This window comes from Colias croceus, chromosome Z, assembly GCF_905220415.1.
Source record: "Colias croceus chromosome Z, ilColCroc2.1".
In the NCBI taxonomy this organism is placed as follows: Eukaryota; Metazoa; Arthropoda; class Insecta; order Lepidoptera; family Pieridae; genus Colias; species Colias croceus.
The window spans coordinates 9,789,318-9,806,210 of record NC_059568.1 but is presented as its reverse complement, the minus strand read 5'-3'; the positions used below and the strand labels follow the sequence as shown (position 1 = coordinate 9,806,210).

At 33.7% G+C, this 16,893-nt stretch overlaps 1 protein-coding gene across 10 annotated transcripts in view; it reads right to left on the bottom strand.

Annotated features, from left to right (window-relative positions):
* LOC123705411 (triple functional domain protein) overlaps positions 1–16,893 on the bottom strand; it is a 101,860-nt gene that overhangs the window by 80,228 nt on the left and 4,739 nt on the right. For 8 of the 10 annotated variants that reach the window (XR_006753304.1, XM_045654158.1, XM_045654162.1 and 5 more), the window contains exons 8-14: positions 15,738–15,889; positions 14,585–14,805; positions 14,271–14,351; positions 13,937–14,137; positions 11,695–11,817; positions 11,230–11,421; positions 10,734–10,903 (exon numbers count right to left, since the gene is read on the bottom strand). Coding sequence is in view for 9 of the 10 variants with exons in the window: in XM_045654158.1 (XP_045510114.1) it covers positions 10,734–10,903; positions 11,230–11,421; positions 11,695–11,817; positions 13,937–14,137; positions 14,271–14,351; positions 14,585–14,805; positions 15,738–15,889 (1,140 nt within the window). In the remaining variant the exon portion in view is untranslated. The remainder of the gene's footprint in view (positions 1–10,733; positions 10,904–11,229; positions 11,422–11,694; positions 11,818–13,936; positions 14,138–14,270; positions 14,352–14,584; positions 14,806–15,737; positions 15,890–16,893) is intronic. The other 2 variants (XM_045654160.1, XM_045654165.1) reach the window with 1 other exon arrangement.

The following is a 16,893-nucleotide window of genomic DNA, read 5'->3' as shown; positions in this document are numbered from 1 at the left end:
GAAAATGTCTGGGAAATGCCTGGGAAATGCCTGGAAAATATCCGGAAAATGCGTGAAAATGTCCGGAAAATGCCTGGAAAATGCCTGGGAAATGTCCGGAAAATATCCGGAAAATGCGTAAAAATGTCCCGAAAAAGCGTGGAAAATGCCACTTCAAATTTGCGAAGTAATTAAAGCAGACAACCAAAAAAAGAAAAAGAAAGCTAAAATCTTTCATATTAAATGTATATGGGATATTCATTATTCATATTTCAATTTTCATATGTACTTAATGTATGGGAGGGTTTAAAGATATTTTTTTTTATATTTCTCGATTTATTTAAATTAATTTATTAAAAAAAATCGAGAAATATCAAAAAGCACAAAAGCACACTTAACGATTAACGATTACACCCTGTATATGAATGCCTTAGCAAATGTTCGCCGTGATTATTTAAATGATCATAATTTTTTTTATTAATGAACCAATTGACATGAAATTATAAACACTAAATGACAAAAAAAATATTAACTGCAATTTTGGGTTCGGGATCAATTTAATAATAACACCTGCTAATTATTTTTTACCTATTTTCATTGTATAAAATCGTAACATAATTTCCTATGTGTATTGTTCTATTAACACATAGATAATAATATCTTCCCAAGGTACTAAATTTTAATAAAAAAGTTGTTTTTGTTATTTATATCTAAAAAGGAGCTTTTTTAATAGACAGAAATAAACATTAAATTTTTATAAGTTTTATGGACGCTGAATGTAATGCAAATGGGCAAATATTAAAAGTAAAATTAGGTATTTAAAATAAATAAATGAAACAACTACCTATGTACTAATTACAGAAAAACTTCTTTTTCGGTTGAAAATTGCTGAATCATGAGTATAATTCTTTATCTCTTACCTTGGGCAGTCTGGAAGAGATCGCTAGTAAGCGATAAGACCGCCTTATGTACATACCGCGTTAATCCATTTGGTATGATTGTAAATATTTTACTTGGTGTGGTACGTATATTAAATTGATAAATAATATGTACTATCCCAGTACGATCTGTACCGCGATAGCCATAACGATAATATAATATATAAAACAATCAGATAACATTAAAGCACGAATTAAAATCATACTTGTACAGTAGTTGTGAGTGCAATATTTACGTTTCAAAATTACATTATTTTATGGTACTAAAACGTAGGTAGATTCTCACGCACGCACGCTGATACGTGGTTGGCTGCCCCTTCTCTCATTCCCGAAAAATATACTCTAAAACTACCCAAGATTCTTCCAATGATTGTACATTAACTTTAGTCAACAATTGACCACGCGCAAGGATACTAATTTCTACTACATCCTCACGCAAATCATCAATTTTTATGAATCTGTAAATAAAAAAATCAAAAGATATCTTTACCTAATTTTATTAAAAAGCTACTAACAAATAAAATTTTATCAAGAAGTAAAGTGACCTTCTTTGGGCGTGTTATACATAAAAATAGAATTTCATCATTAACTGTTAAATGGTGTCTTGTTTGACATCAAATAATAAACATCTACCCTCACTTCACATAAAATATAAGCACCTGAAGTGGACTCTGGGAAGACATGGGTTAAAAAGATACAAATAAAAAACCCCACCAACATCATAATATTTAAATTATAAATTTGCAAGAAGCGTTAATATTATGTAAATTGATTTGATTTTAATGAAATCTCAATAGATGGCGCTGTTTCAAATTTGTCTTTATACTATTTAATTCATTAAACTGTTTCTCTACCCAAATTACGTAGATGACATAGTTTTTATTTTGTAAAGCTAGATAATAGCATGGCTTACTCGAAACCAACATTTAAACATGAGTCTTTAGATTGTACGCTGTCGTAGTACACGGAATATGTAAGAAAAATAAAGGTCCACAGCTCCTCCCCCGAAGGTGATATCATGATAATATGTTTAAACTATCCTCACCCGACCTCTCAGGAACATTAATGCAAAATTTGAAGTTAATCTATGCAGTACTTTCTGAGATTAGCTCGGAAATACATACAGACAAACAGACAAACCGACAAACAGACAAACCGACAAACAGACAAACAGACAAAAATTCTAAAAACTATATTTTTGGCTTCTATATCGATTATAGATCATGGATTATGTATTCTTTTAAAAAAATATTTAATGTACAGTTTTGACTTTCCTACGATTTTATTATATGTATAGATTGTATCTTCTGAATTCTGATTTATTTTTAAAATTGAAATACATACAAGCAAAGTATCTTATTACAATCATACAGATAGTTGCAACATGGTCAAACATTCAAACATGGTCACGTTAAACAACATGCACGGTTAATTATTACATGTAAGCATACTAGTAATAGTGAATAAAATATTATTAATCGCAACTGTTGAAAACAAGGAACACGTAAGAAAGAGACACGCCACATTGTTGAAATATTTACATTAGCGTTTCAAATGATTTCACTAGATGCTCAATCACAGCTACTTTTTAATTGTACCAGAACATTTAATACAACATGAAGGGGTAAATGAAGGGATCTTTGTATTTATTACAGAGGAAAAATAACTGGAAGAGCTGATACCGTATAAAACTTTTTTATTGGGAACTAAGTTTAAAGAATTTAATATTGCAGAGCGATGTCGAGTTCAGAGACAGGTTCAATATAGGAAAGAGTTAAGTGACGTTATTAAAAGTTGAAGAGAGTGTATAGGGTCGCTTTAAAATGTTAAATTATGCAGGGTTGGCGGAGAACCGAGGACTCTTCACTTAGAAAGCTAAGTACAGCATATGCAGCTACTATGCAATTATTAATTCCGTAATTGCCATAAAACCTAAACTAATTATAGTTATACATTAAAAAAAGATCTGAAAACAAAGGATAAGTAAGCAACAATAATAGCAATTTAAAATTAATACGCAGTATTAAAATAAGAAATTTTGCAACAAATTAAATACGAGACGATTTTGAGAAACACCGTGAAGAAGCTAAAAAATTATGTAAGCATTGGCTTAATCTGTGGGCAATACAATTATTATAAAACCGAAACAAAGTAGCCGTGAGAGAGTTCGGATTTCACAGCGATCCGCTATTCAAGAATACAAAGGTCACACTAGACTGATTAGATAGAAGAAGTTTGGTTTGACAATTTATCGATATCTTCTTTGTGCTGTAGACAATTTTTTGTGTATAGGTATTTATGAATATGAGAACAATTACGGGGTGTGGGAGGATTAGGGTCCCACGGGGCGGAGGGAGACGCGGCGAAGTCCCGCCGAATGCGTCTGTCCTTAACCGTAGGAGCGAGCCGGAAACAACGATTGTGAGACAATTTAAATCACTCGCGACCCATCAGCCATTGTTGTCGACTTCCCGACAACTGTGCAAGTAGACCCGATATAATAGCTGCCCGAAACTGCTACGGTATACGTAGGCGACATACGTATACGTGTACATTTAAACCTACATTACTTTCTCAAACAAAAATATAACTATTCTTTATATGACTGAGTCAAACTTCAATTACTTTAAGGGCATGGAAAGGCTGTCTTTGAAAAGATCAGTCTGAAAGAAAAATCGATCTGTTCAACTGACATACACCTTTACATAGAGCACTCTCTATCGTCTATTTTCTATAGATCTCTACATTACTCATGTTGAAACGTTGGTCCCATTGCAATTTTTTTATTTCAGTTCGATATTTGTATGGGAGGGCTATTGTTCATAAGGTATAGGAAAATTGTCAGAATATTGAAAAAAAAAGCTCAAAGAATAAAACACCGAGCCAGCTTCCTATTATAACAATAAGCCTCCCGAGGGAGAGCAATGTAGCAAGAGCAGACTTTCGCATTGCAAATATTGACCAAGGCTAGCCAAGAGGGGTTCAATAAAAGCGATATCAGAGACTAATAACAGACAATTGCCAATATTGGAGTACATATAAATTTGATATGAACATTTAAGAAATTTACTTGTTATGGTTACTCTTTAAGTAACGCTTTAATATTTAAAGTTAAGGCTTTATCTTAGATTAACGATATATCTAACACTACCCACTTGCCCCGGTATCGCCCGTATTCATCTAAGATAAAAAAATTATATGTACAAAAAATTGCTCCTGAATGGGAAGTTCTCTGTAAGTTAAATAAGTTTCATGATCAGATTAGTAACTCTGAAGATTAACCCTGTATTAACATACAAAATATAAAGTTAGCAATTTCTATATTTGTACATGTTTATAACATGTACAAATACATAATCTCCTACGAGTATACTACTCATGTACATACATTTTTAAAATTATCATATAGGTAGGTACGTATAATGCCCATACCCTGAGAATGCTGAGATGCATCAGTAATTTTTGGGTTCGGATAGAATCGTATCGTATTATACTAAAAGACCCTCGTTATAATTATGTGTTGATGTTTTGGGGTGCCAGTCGGCGGAAATTCAATCATACCTACGGCAGTATATCATCAGAGGGGTCCTTTCCCTAATCTCTATTGAAGGTCGAAGTTTCTTTTGTAAATAAATATTTTATTTGCAGTTCTTAGATAAAAAAGGAAATAACATTTATGAGTCCGTGGACACTCTTAATAAATTGTTATTTATGTTATTTTTTTATTGAACTATTTAACTGTAATAAAAAAAATTAAAAATATTATACGCATATTGTTTTGTAGAGCTAATTTCTCTAAACATCTTCATATCTAATATCTAATAAATCTGAGTGAGAGTGATCTCTCATTATCTAATAAATCTGAACTTCAAACATGAAAAAAAAATCTTTTATATCCATTATTACATTATTTCCGTAAACAATAGAAAAAAACTTCAAAGATAATATACGATTGAAATTTAACTTATTGAAGAAAAATTTTAAAACCGTCTTGCACATCACCATACTATAATATTTGAGCCAAACAATAACACGCTGTATAATTAAAAACGACAAAAAAAGAATAGTACGTTCGAAATATCGTATAGGCGCGAAACCGAAAACGCGTGCACAAGTCGCAGAGTGGACGTCGCTCCGCGCTGTTTCCCGGCAGCGGACTGCGCGGGATGCACGGCCCGCCGTGCTTTGGCCGGCGTCTCGTCGATCTTACAATCGTTTACGAAAGAAAATTAATTGCCTTCATGGAAAAGCGACCACTCAAAAACTGGTCGAGGGGTAATGCCTTTTGAATCCAGCTAGCTTTTTTTTTATTATTGAAATTTGACTGCGCGCCCCGCAATGTTCTTTTTATTATTTGTTGATATTCAACAACTTTTAAACTTTGCATAAAATTAGCATTTTGACGTACTTAAAAATAAATAAAAACTTAATTAATATTTTCAGAAAGGAAGCTATTCGCAAGGTCAGTTACCGATTAATACTGGCCTGATTTTAATAAAAATTGGTAGGTAAAAAAAAAATTATTGAGTAAAATAAAATGCTTTAACACAGGCTTGACGTCTGTTAAATGTAAATATCATCATTGGTAAACGGTCTTCATTCGATAATAACAGAAACCCAATGTATATTATTATGTCGGCAGACGCATCTATGTTGATGTATGAAACGAGGGGAAGCGTTGTATGGACTCCGCGCTTCAAAACGTACTTAAGTGCTGCATTTCAAGTGTCTCAACCAGTTGCTAGCAGCTACTGTATATATATTAACAAATTCAGTGTTGAGGTTAGCAAACAGCTACACGACTATAAATATGTAAACGTGCACAGTGTAATTTTTATGACGGATTTGTTGTTCAATTTATTTTGGGACCAGTCCTACTATACCGATACGATCACTATTTTATACAATTTAATTTATTACAAACGATAACAGAAACAACCACATTTAATTAATTATCTTACTAACAAGAGCCTTGTTGTATTATAGTCCTACCAAGACCCATTTCGTTTCCTAGTGCTAGTGATTAGTTGCTCTAAACCCTAGCACTAGAAAACATATCATTTGATTCCATACATACGTTTATTTACAGGCCATATGTTTCATACGTTTTTTAATTACAACTTCGCCCTTATAAAGAATCGAAATACCATTGTCGGTAAATACAATAAATCGCGCACTATGCGAACCCCATTTAATAGAACGATGTATAATAGAGCGTTTGATTTGTTGAAGGGCGAAACAATTGAACTTCTTATTACAAATACCATAATGATAAATGAGAGCTTTTTCTGTTACGTACGACGTGGCGGTACTTCAAACGCAAACTTTTATATGGGATGAAAAATTGAAAATATAGTATAATTGCTAAATCATGCGTCACATCCTACTAAGATAACAGTTTGTGAGTATGGATGGATGCATGTATGTTTGTTACTTTTCAGTTTTCACGAAAGAAATGCTGGTCGTATTAGAATGAAACTTTACACTAATATAGATAATAAATTAGAATAGCACACGAGCATATAAATATTTGATTTATCCCGCGCATTCATTTTGGCACAGGTAGTTGCTAATCCATACTAATATTATAAATGCGAAAGTAACTCTGTCTGTCTGTCTGTCTGTTACTCAATCACGCCTTAACTACTGAACCAATTTGCATGAAATTTGGTATAGAGATATTATGATACCCGAGAAAGGACATAGGATAGGTTTTATCCCGGAAATCCTACGGGAACAGGTTTTTCTTCGAAAACGCGGGCGAAGCCGCGGGCGGAAAGCTAGTATACCAATAAATATACTTGCGACTTCTCGTTACTTCATCGTCACACAATAAGATAATATTTGACGAAATCATCAGTAAATTGAGGCATCTTATAAGTTGAGAGCAATTTATAATATTATTCGTTCATCGTAATACGTACCTATACATAATGTAATACATACCTACTTGTTTATTTACCAGTATGTATGACTTATAATTTACATTATTTTAGTTTTATAGAGTTGGTTAAGAGACGCTCCAAAAAAATGTCATAAACGTTTGCTAGTAAGGTTAGGTTAAATCTTAGCATATGCTGTTTGCAGGATTCCACAAAATTACCACCTCATATTATAACTAGAATGTGCAAATTAGGTTGCTGATTAGAGGAAGGTCAGAAGAGACATGATTCAAAAATTATGTTGATTTACATAAACAGTAAAGAATTAATATTGATCCATATTTTCCTGAGACGATTTTTACGATTTGTGGGTCTTACCTGCAATTCAAATTGAGCCATAAACATAATGCCTACTATTTATTATTTTCACGACGATCATTCAATTAGTAAGTAGCAACTAATAAAACGTCTTCATACGTTTAACTGTTATTTTATTGTTTCATTCACGCACGCAATAATAGCTTTTTTACATGACAAATAGAAAGGAAAGTATAGTTTCGGCGGTGTATTTCATAGCATTGTAGATTCTAAATGTGTAAGTAGACAGCGTGACTTGATTACTAAGGTATTAAATGCTACATTACGTAATTCAGTGTACAGTGGTCGCAATACGTACTCTATATTATTAACTTTACATTAATTATTTGAATATTCGACTACAAATTTGGAAGATAATATATAATTTTCACAAAATACACTGCATGTTTTAATATGCTCAAAGGTTTTATAATTATGTACACTGGTTACAATAGTAAAACCGGTTGAAACTAGTACCTGGTCTAAAAATAAGCTAATCAAATCGTGCTTTACTACATAAAAGGGAAAGATGTTCCCAGTCATCCCTATGGAGGCTGGCGCCAGTGTTACCACAACTACTTTTCCTGTTACGGTAAACGAATCACCCAGGACTGAATCATTTCTCTACTAAGTATTTTGTTTATAAGTGGTACCTAGATGAACAGGGTCAAATAACAAGGAAAAGTAAAAATTTAATTGTGTATAAGAAGTAAAACTATAATCCAAATTCCATGAATGCTTTCTCGATAGTTTAAGTTATAAATAAAAATTAACATCACATCATATTCAAAAGAATAAGACGACAAAAATAAGACAATTTCTAAAAATTAATTAGCCTACTAATTAATCAGTCTATTGAACTACAATTTCCTTCATTAAATCCTACGTGACAGGTAGTGAAATCACAAGCAAATCACCGGTATCTGAGAAGCTGTTAGAGATCTAAGTGATAAATACTCCAAACGAAACATCCAGTTTTTTACGCGTTCGAGTAAGCTCTGCGTATGCGCCGGAACGTGGCGAGTTCCTCTACCTTAAATGGCATGTGACTGTATTTTTACTAAGTAGATAGGCGACCACAAACGAAATCAGGCCGTAATACAACGCGTTAATTAAACATAATTATGATTTGCAAAACTGTAAACGTAGTTCTTTAGTTAATAAGTATATGCAACAACAATGGCATTCCTATTGCGTTCGAAGGTCCGTTTTCCAATAACGACCTATTTCCTTTTGGGGTACTCAAATAAAAATACTTCTGAATTGGAGGACAGTGTGGAAAAACACATGAAAACAAACATTGAACATCAAATAAAATATCACATTGGAGAAGAATAATTCAAATTTAACAATGACTCTAGAAATGCGTGAATAAATATTGGAACAGCGAGGATCGCGTGTACCGATACATTTTCAGTGAAAACCGAGTAGCGCATCTGCTATGTGGACTTAGAAATTGGGTCGCATACCATTGTGTAATGTCCCGTGGGCAATGACAACATAGCTATTGTTTGCATTATAATATAACTTATTATATGTTTGTCTTATGGATGTGATGTTTGCTGAATATTTTGTAACATATTACCGTTGAAATTACAATAATTCATACGACATACGACTTTCTCATATCACTTCCTAAATAATATATCACTCAGTCTTTATATTACAATGTATATTGAATTCAATTTAAAGACCAATCCATTCCCAGTTCACATTATCTTAATACAAGTACATATTTAGATAGTGTAAACTGGGAATGGATTTACATTTTTTTTTAAATACGTAACTGCACTTTGCTGTTTACTTTTATTTTCACTCTTATGAGATGGTATTACATTTATATCGCGATTGAATATTAAGTTTAAACATAAGCCCGATTATAATTATTGCTGACGTTGGTTAGAAAGATTTGGTATTCAGGGCTTTTCAAACAGGTCTTGGAATATTTTTATTTTCTAAAGATTAGAGTAAATGTCTAATATATAAGTAAACTCAAGACTGCATGACATAGCCTTTAAAGACAAACTGCATAATTTTATACTTCTAAAAAGTGGTTGTCCAACTGCTTGAACTTATTTTTTATCAAATAAGAAAAAATACAATTTTCCGAATTAACGAAATAACTTTGAAATTAAAATGAGTTAAATTTTATATAATTAGTAAGAACATGATATTATATTTAATGTGAATGTTAAATTTATTTGTGCAACTACAGATAAATTAAGAACTTTACACTCTAAACTCTAAAGCATGTCTTGTCAATACGTAATTTGATAAGTATTATGAGATCTGCATACGTTGCTTCAATAGAGCGAAACTATAATGGGAACAGCTGACATTTACATAACATAATACAACTGCTCTAAAAGGGAAGCATTTAATACTTTTGCATTACCAAACGTAATATGAAATTATTCTAAATATTTTGAAACAACGATACGTGACTATTATTGTTAGTGTCTAAACAATACTTAGATTAATATTATAGATATATTTAAATATTTTTTTATTTTATTTATTTATATTCTTAATATCAGAAATACTGTAGAATTTAAACAAGTAAAGATGTTTAGTTTGACGTAGCGTGTTGTATACAATCAATACACATGTATGTATAAAAATAAAATTTCCCCTTTCATTTATTCATAAGCTAGTCGAACACGCCTTTCTCATCCCGAAAAAATGTATTTTACATATACCAAGTAAATCTGTTTGTACTTTTGAAAGAACGTTCAAATGCAGTAATAGTTTCTTATTTAATATCATTGGCGCCATTTCGCGTCATTTGTCAAAGTCAAAAAATTTAAGAAATGACATTGGATATGATTAAGAAGTTTAGAAAGTTATATTAGATGACGTAAATTTTTATAGTGGAAAATAACATTTTTACACATTTAGAAAATAATTTAATGTGGATATTATTAAAAATAATAGATAGATAAAGCTAAATTATAGTTTTTTTTGTTACATTGATTGATAAGTAATAGGCAGAATATTTACAGTATCGCCTCTATAGCGGTGTGTCGATGACATCGCTTAATCTATGACTCACTAGCAGCCCCGCACCGCCGCGCTTGCAGCACAGATTTTGTTCGTGATGTCTTCTCTATACGTAGTAATAATAGCTCAATGTTTAATACTTACATTATTTTATGCACATAAAAATAAATTACTACATTAGAGTGAAGAGTGTGTTGGCTCTGGATTTCTGGTTGATAAAAAAATTATTTCCATTAGAATAACTAACAGCTACTCTGTTCTGTTATAATGGTAATTGAAAAAGCGTAAAACACCCGATAGTCTAACAAAAAATACCCTACAGCGCGATTTGACCAAAAAACATTAAATACATACGTCTGCTTAGGCGCAGCAGCTAGTATTAGTATCGAATAAAATAAGTACCTGAGGTCCTGCAGCAGCGCCTTGCCCTGCGCGATGTAGCGCACGCGTCGAGGCTCTCAGCGCGAATTATGACAAACTTACAAAATACGTCATAGATCGGGCGAAGCATCTATAATGCGGAGCAGGGGCGAGCAGATAGCACCAGTAAGAAAGTATAGATATATGATGTAAGTACCTGAGGTCCTGCAACAGCGCCTCCCCCTGCGCGATGGTAGCTGCGCACGCGTCGAGGCTCGCGGCGCGGTGCTGCGCGCACTGCTCGAGCGCACGCCGCGCTGCTTCGGGGCTGTCGTCCGCGGGGCACACGCCGCCGCCGCCGCGCAGCGTCTCCAGCCATTGCAGTAACTGGTAAACGTATACATTGTTACTGACATTATAGAAATAGAGAAAGGCAAAAAACTAATCTTTTCCAAAAAAAGGTCTGTATTGAGGAGAAGGAAGCCTCCAAGATTGAATAATGAGACGAAATAAAAATAAATCCCATCAAACACAAAAATAATCACACACCGAGAGACTGAATAACAAAGCCCAAATAAGTCAAATCGGTGAAATGAGATTGAGAATACATTTATGAATAATCTGAATCTTCTAAAAATTATAAAAAATAGAGTACAAAATCTAACACTCGATTTTCCATACAACCCCAAACAATTAAGTCAAATACTCCGTACCTCCTTCTCATGCGTATACAACAGCACAGCAAGATCCAGTCTACGGCGACGTCTATCAACCCGCGCCGCGAACGCAGCCACGTGCGCTTCTAGTTCCCGAGCCACGCCCAACACTTCCTCGGGATCGCATTCACCAGAGCGCGCCAGTTCCTCCGCCGCTGATAGAAGCTTCTCGGCGTTTGTGTACGTGTTCTGAGGGGGAGATTTTAGTGTAAGATATAATATGTATGAATTGCAAATACTTTTGAAAATAAATGTGTGTCTCTAAACCTATGTATGCATATGTTATATCAGTATTTCAACATATAACAAACACACATTCCAACATAGAATGTACAGCAAATTATACGAAGTAGAAGATAATCCATTGAGAAAGCCTTATGAATTTTGTCGTAGGATTATCTTTTTTTATGAGTACTTCATAAAGTATATCAGCATTATAAATGGTTATGATATTAAACTCACTTGCGCAACGTTTTCGAAATGTTCATGCGATTTCTGATACACTCTCGCTTTATGCAGATTTCTTCCGATGCCCGTGTTTTTCTGCAGGAATACTTCGCCGTGGTTCGTGAGCCAGTCAAGGACCTGATTTAAAATACACAATTACTATTAATGAGCTACTCTTATACATAATTCATAACTTTACTGTTTAATGCTATATACTCATTTTCATATTTACTTGTCTATGAATGTCGCAGAGATAAAATATTTTATTTTTATTTTTATTTTATTTTATTTTTCTTTATTAGGGAACAGCAGAACAGTGGTTAATTGTACAATAAAACTTAGTCTAAATACAGGTATAACTGTCCAACCAACAACATTATCCACAGTTTGGATACATACATTTTTATACGTGCAACAAATGCGAATAAGAAAAAATAAATATAAATGTGCACTTAGCCATGGCAATAAAAATAAAATAAATCAAAAATTAGAGATAAAGGTAGAGGGACGCAAAATAAGATACCTAGGTTATTGCATGTTTAGGAGCAGATCAACTAAACTTCTTCGAAACTTAAATTTTGAATTCGAAAAGATGTCAAGGTCAGAGAAATTTTTATTAAAATTGTCAACAACATGACGTAAAGGGGAGCGCAAGCCAGCATTCGAACGACATGCCTCAGTAGCGAATAGATGATAAGTGCGTAGCTTTCGCCGGTATGCAGTTCGTGGCACGGTGTAAAATAATTTACTCACAAGATACTGACAGTCAAATTTGTTATTACAAAGTCCGTACAGGAACATGGTCTGAAGGAGCAAACGCCTATTTTTAAGAGTCAAAAATTTTATGACATCTGTAGTTCATGGTATTGAAAAACCTTTTTTGAACTTTTTCAATAATATCAGCGTACTTGTTGTAAAATGGGTCCCACACGAACGAGCCATACTCTAATTGCGGACGGACCAACGACGTAAATAAGTGTATAAACGTAGAAGGCTTTTTGAATTCTAACGATGCGCGCATTATAAAACCGTACATTCTATAAGCTTTACTGGTGATGTTAGCGATATGTAAATTCATGTGAAGATTTTCGTCGAGAGTGATTCCAAGATCTCGCAAATACGTAACCTTATCTAATGTTACATTACAAAGATTGTAGTCAAATAGGATACGATTCTTATTCTTTGTAAAAGTAATAGTGTGACATTTGGGAAAAATTAAAAAAGATTTAATTTGTTATAAGAACAGTAGGTATTAAGTCGGTCTAAATCGTCTTGTAATTCTATGCAGTCATTTGTAGTTTTTATAGCTTTATATACCTTTAGATCATCGGCATAGAGCAAGAATTTTGAATTGAGAAAACAGGTGTTAATGTCGTTAATATATAAAATAAATAGAAGGGGTCCAAGAATTGAGCCTTGCGGTACTCCCGATGTAATGGTAATATAGTCCGAAAAGTATCCATTGATAACAACTCTTTGTGACCTGTTGGTAACATAAGAAGAGAACCATCTCAGTAAGTTCCCACGAATACCATTATAAGCTAACTTCTTTAATAAAATATTATGATCAACTCTATCGAAGGCTTTTTGGAAATCCGTGTAAACAGCATCCACTTGAATGCGTCTGTCCATGTTCTCGAATAAGTATCCAGTATATGTAGCCATATTCGTGATAGTAGAGCGGCGTTTTACAAATCCGTGTTGTTCTTGTATAATGAGTTTGCTTACCTGCGGATACAATTCATCATGGACTATTCTTTCAAAAAGCTTCGACAGTGTACATAGTATGGAGATTGGCCTATAATTACTTATTTCATCTTTAGCACCACTCTTATGAATAGGGATAATATAAGCGCGTTTCCAGACATCGGGAAACGAGCCCTCTTTTATGCATTTATTGAATAGAATGGTAAGGGGGTGGCATAATGTATTAGCTGTTTTTTTGAAGAAAACAGCTGGCAGTTTATCGGGACCAGGTCCTTTAGACACATGAAGCTGCATTAGGGCTTTTTTAACTTTTGAGTTTGTGATAGTGATGTTATTAATAATGTCACAATTATCAGATAATATATCAGGCGGGTGCCACTCATGTGGTATAAAAGAGGACGGCTCATAAACCGACTGGAAAAATAAAGAAAACAATTTACATATCTCCTCGGGGGTTTTTCCAGTTCGCGAGAGAAGAGACATATTTGAGAGAAGAGAAATATACTGAATACATGCAAATATTAACAATTCTAATAATAATTGAATTAACCTGTCTACAATCCTCCTTATACAGCAATAACGCCAGTCGCTGGTGCAGCTTCAGCCTCGCCTGGTGGTACCTGGCTTCGAGCGCTCTATGATGGCCCAGGATCTGATGTATCACGGCGAGCACGTGGTTAGCGCCCGAACTGTAGTCAGCGGCCGGATCGCCTCCACTGCTGACCGCTGAACTTACTGAACCATCCTTCTGCTGAAAGTAGTAGAAAATGTACATTAAACTGTTCAATTGAATGAAGATAAATGTGTTCTTTAAATATAGCTACGAAAAGATTGAGATAATCTTATTTAATAGTGAAGTTTTTTATGTAATACAAGTACATTACCATATCAGCAGGATCTGTCTGATGGCAAACTTGAACTAAATGGTCAAGTTGGTACAACAGTTTTTTGCTGGTCGAGTGAACCTGAAACAAAAAACATCAAGCTTAAAACATATATCACTGGATAATTTAATATTATGTTATTATTAACATATATAAATTATTTTCCCTCTTTTGAAACATTGTTCATTGCTGCTCCGCTCCTATTGGTTGTGCAGGTGGTAAAGTGATGATATTACGTAGTATATTAGTTAAACTTTCCACTGTAAGAGTACAAAGAACATTGCATAGGTCGATATAAATAAATGGACACTTACCTCAGTGTACGCCTGGCACATGTGCTCGTACAGCTGTCTGTGCCGTTGTGCATGCTGTTCCAACGCACGCGGATCACTGCACGGAGCACCTCCCTGTCCAGTAGCCAGTTGCAACGCAACCGCACACTGTGCTCCCCAACCACCAACAGCTGATGCGTAGGCCTCCGCCTTGTGATGGAACACCACGGATAGGGAGAGCACCGCTGAACGCTCTTCTAGACCTGGTGATATGAACAGTTTTGCTTATTGAAAATAATTTGTATGAATTGATATTCTAGTGGAGGATTTTTCTGGTTTGTTTTAGCAAGTTTTTGAGCAAGCAAAACGAATTTGTGTTATAATGAGGTTTCAGTGTACTGTAGAGGATCTCATGTTAGATCTTGTAATTTATCTTGTTTCAAATAGTATTTATATTGAATGTTGTTTTTTTTTATCTTGTTATTTATCTTGTTTATAGATATAAATAGCCACGAAATTGTAGCATTGTCACAGATCAAGGATGCACGTAATACGTTTGAATGAAATCTGTCCGTTTAAATGGAGTCTAAAGGAGTTGGTTACATACAAAACATACAAATTTACTATCATACAAGTGAAGATAAAAAAATAACTATTAGTGTATAAATAGCGGCGTTAGATATGCTTGTGTAAATGTAAATAATCCTAGCGAAGTAATATATGGCTTGAATAACTGTTAAGTAGTAAGTTAGTTGGTACATACTATTATGTCATAGAAAGTCATGTATGAAATCAAATCATTTTACAGGATTACATATTCTTGTTAAAATATACATGATGACATCTTGGCTAAAATATAAGTATGTACATATATTATTAACCAGGATATTATAAGTTTTTTATGTCCTTTTCAATAAGCAAAGTCGAATGACTATACGTTGTCATAGATTAATTATTGATGTGGAAATACTTCGTACGAACTGTCTACATTTTGCATGCTTTTTAGTATCACAAGAAGGCAATCTATAAGATTGAATTTTTCATTGCATTCTTTTCATCCGTTAATCATTCTATTTCAGATATAGTTAACAATACAATTTGCCATCTATTTCTGTACGCCGTGGTCATTGCCCGAATAGAATGCTCAATGCTGTTAATATTAGAGATCTTTTTCATTGAATTGTTATCAACATACCTGCAGACAGTTGTTTATAAGCCCGTTCGAGTCTATGAGCCAGCGAAGTAATCTGAGTCTCTGCATAGTGTCGTTTGTCTGCAAGTCTCCGTGCAGCCGCCGTCACACGGGCCACACTCGGCCGACCACCGCCCGTGCAAGCTGCAGCGAACCTAACAAAAATACACAATCTTACTTAATAATTAAATTAACAAATAGAAGAAGTGATTTGTCTCAAGTATGAAGTTCTTTAAAAAGATCATTTCGATAAAATATACATATATACCATAAATTGAGTAAAATAAATCGACCCGATATAGGTCCACAATCCAGCAGTGGGAACATAATGGGCTGATGATGACGAAGTTCTTAACAAACAAACAAATAATGTTTTAAAAGATCGATCTATAAAGAATATACATAATTTTAAATTCAACTTCGCAATTGTTCTTCATCAAGATGTTATCAGGTAACCATTGTCCTCGCCGTCGTATGAATGTATGCAATCCAATGATTTGATAAATAATGCTTCATATCGAAATCATTATAATGTAAACACCAATGCGAATTCGAAAAAAAAAATATCGGACATTCGTGTCAGCTTGAATTATATTATCTATTGTAAATGTGTATAATACGCAAACATTATTAATATTACCATCATCGTAATTATCACTAGCTATCAATATGCAGAACATTTTTAAAACAGGAAAGATCTCTTAACATGGAACACGCATACTGATTCTGATAATGAGTTGTATTCGTATCCTCACGCATCAATCTTTTGCAATTATAATTGTATAACTTGTAAAGACTTATTTAGTCTAAGAAATATACGAGACTTATTAAGTCCCACGGTTGATGGTTTAATTCTACGAACGTGGAATGTTGCGTGTTTCTGTCAGTTGGAATTCACTGTTTACAGTCGGGCACTTCATAACCATAAGACATCCACCCACTGTACATTTGTCCTTGGTTATGTAAGGTCTTGCATAAATTAATGTCAAGTAGCATTACATTTCACCGTTTCACGATCACCGTTGAGGAAACTCGATAATATGTATTTTAGTTAAATCCATAGACTCAATATTTATTGAAGCGTGAACAATGTAATGAATGCATTGTAATACTTTTTATGTATTATAATATAATAACATTGTTAACAAAATAATATACA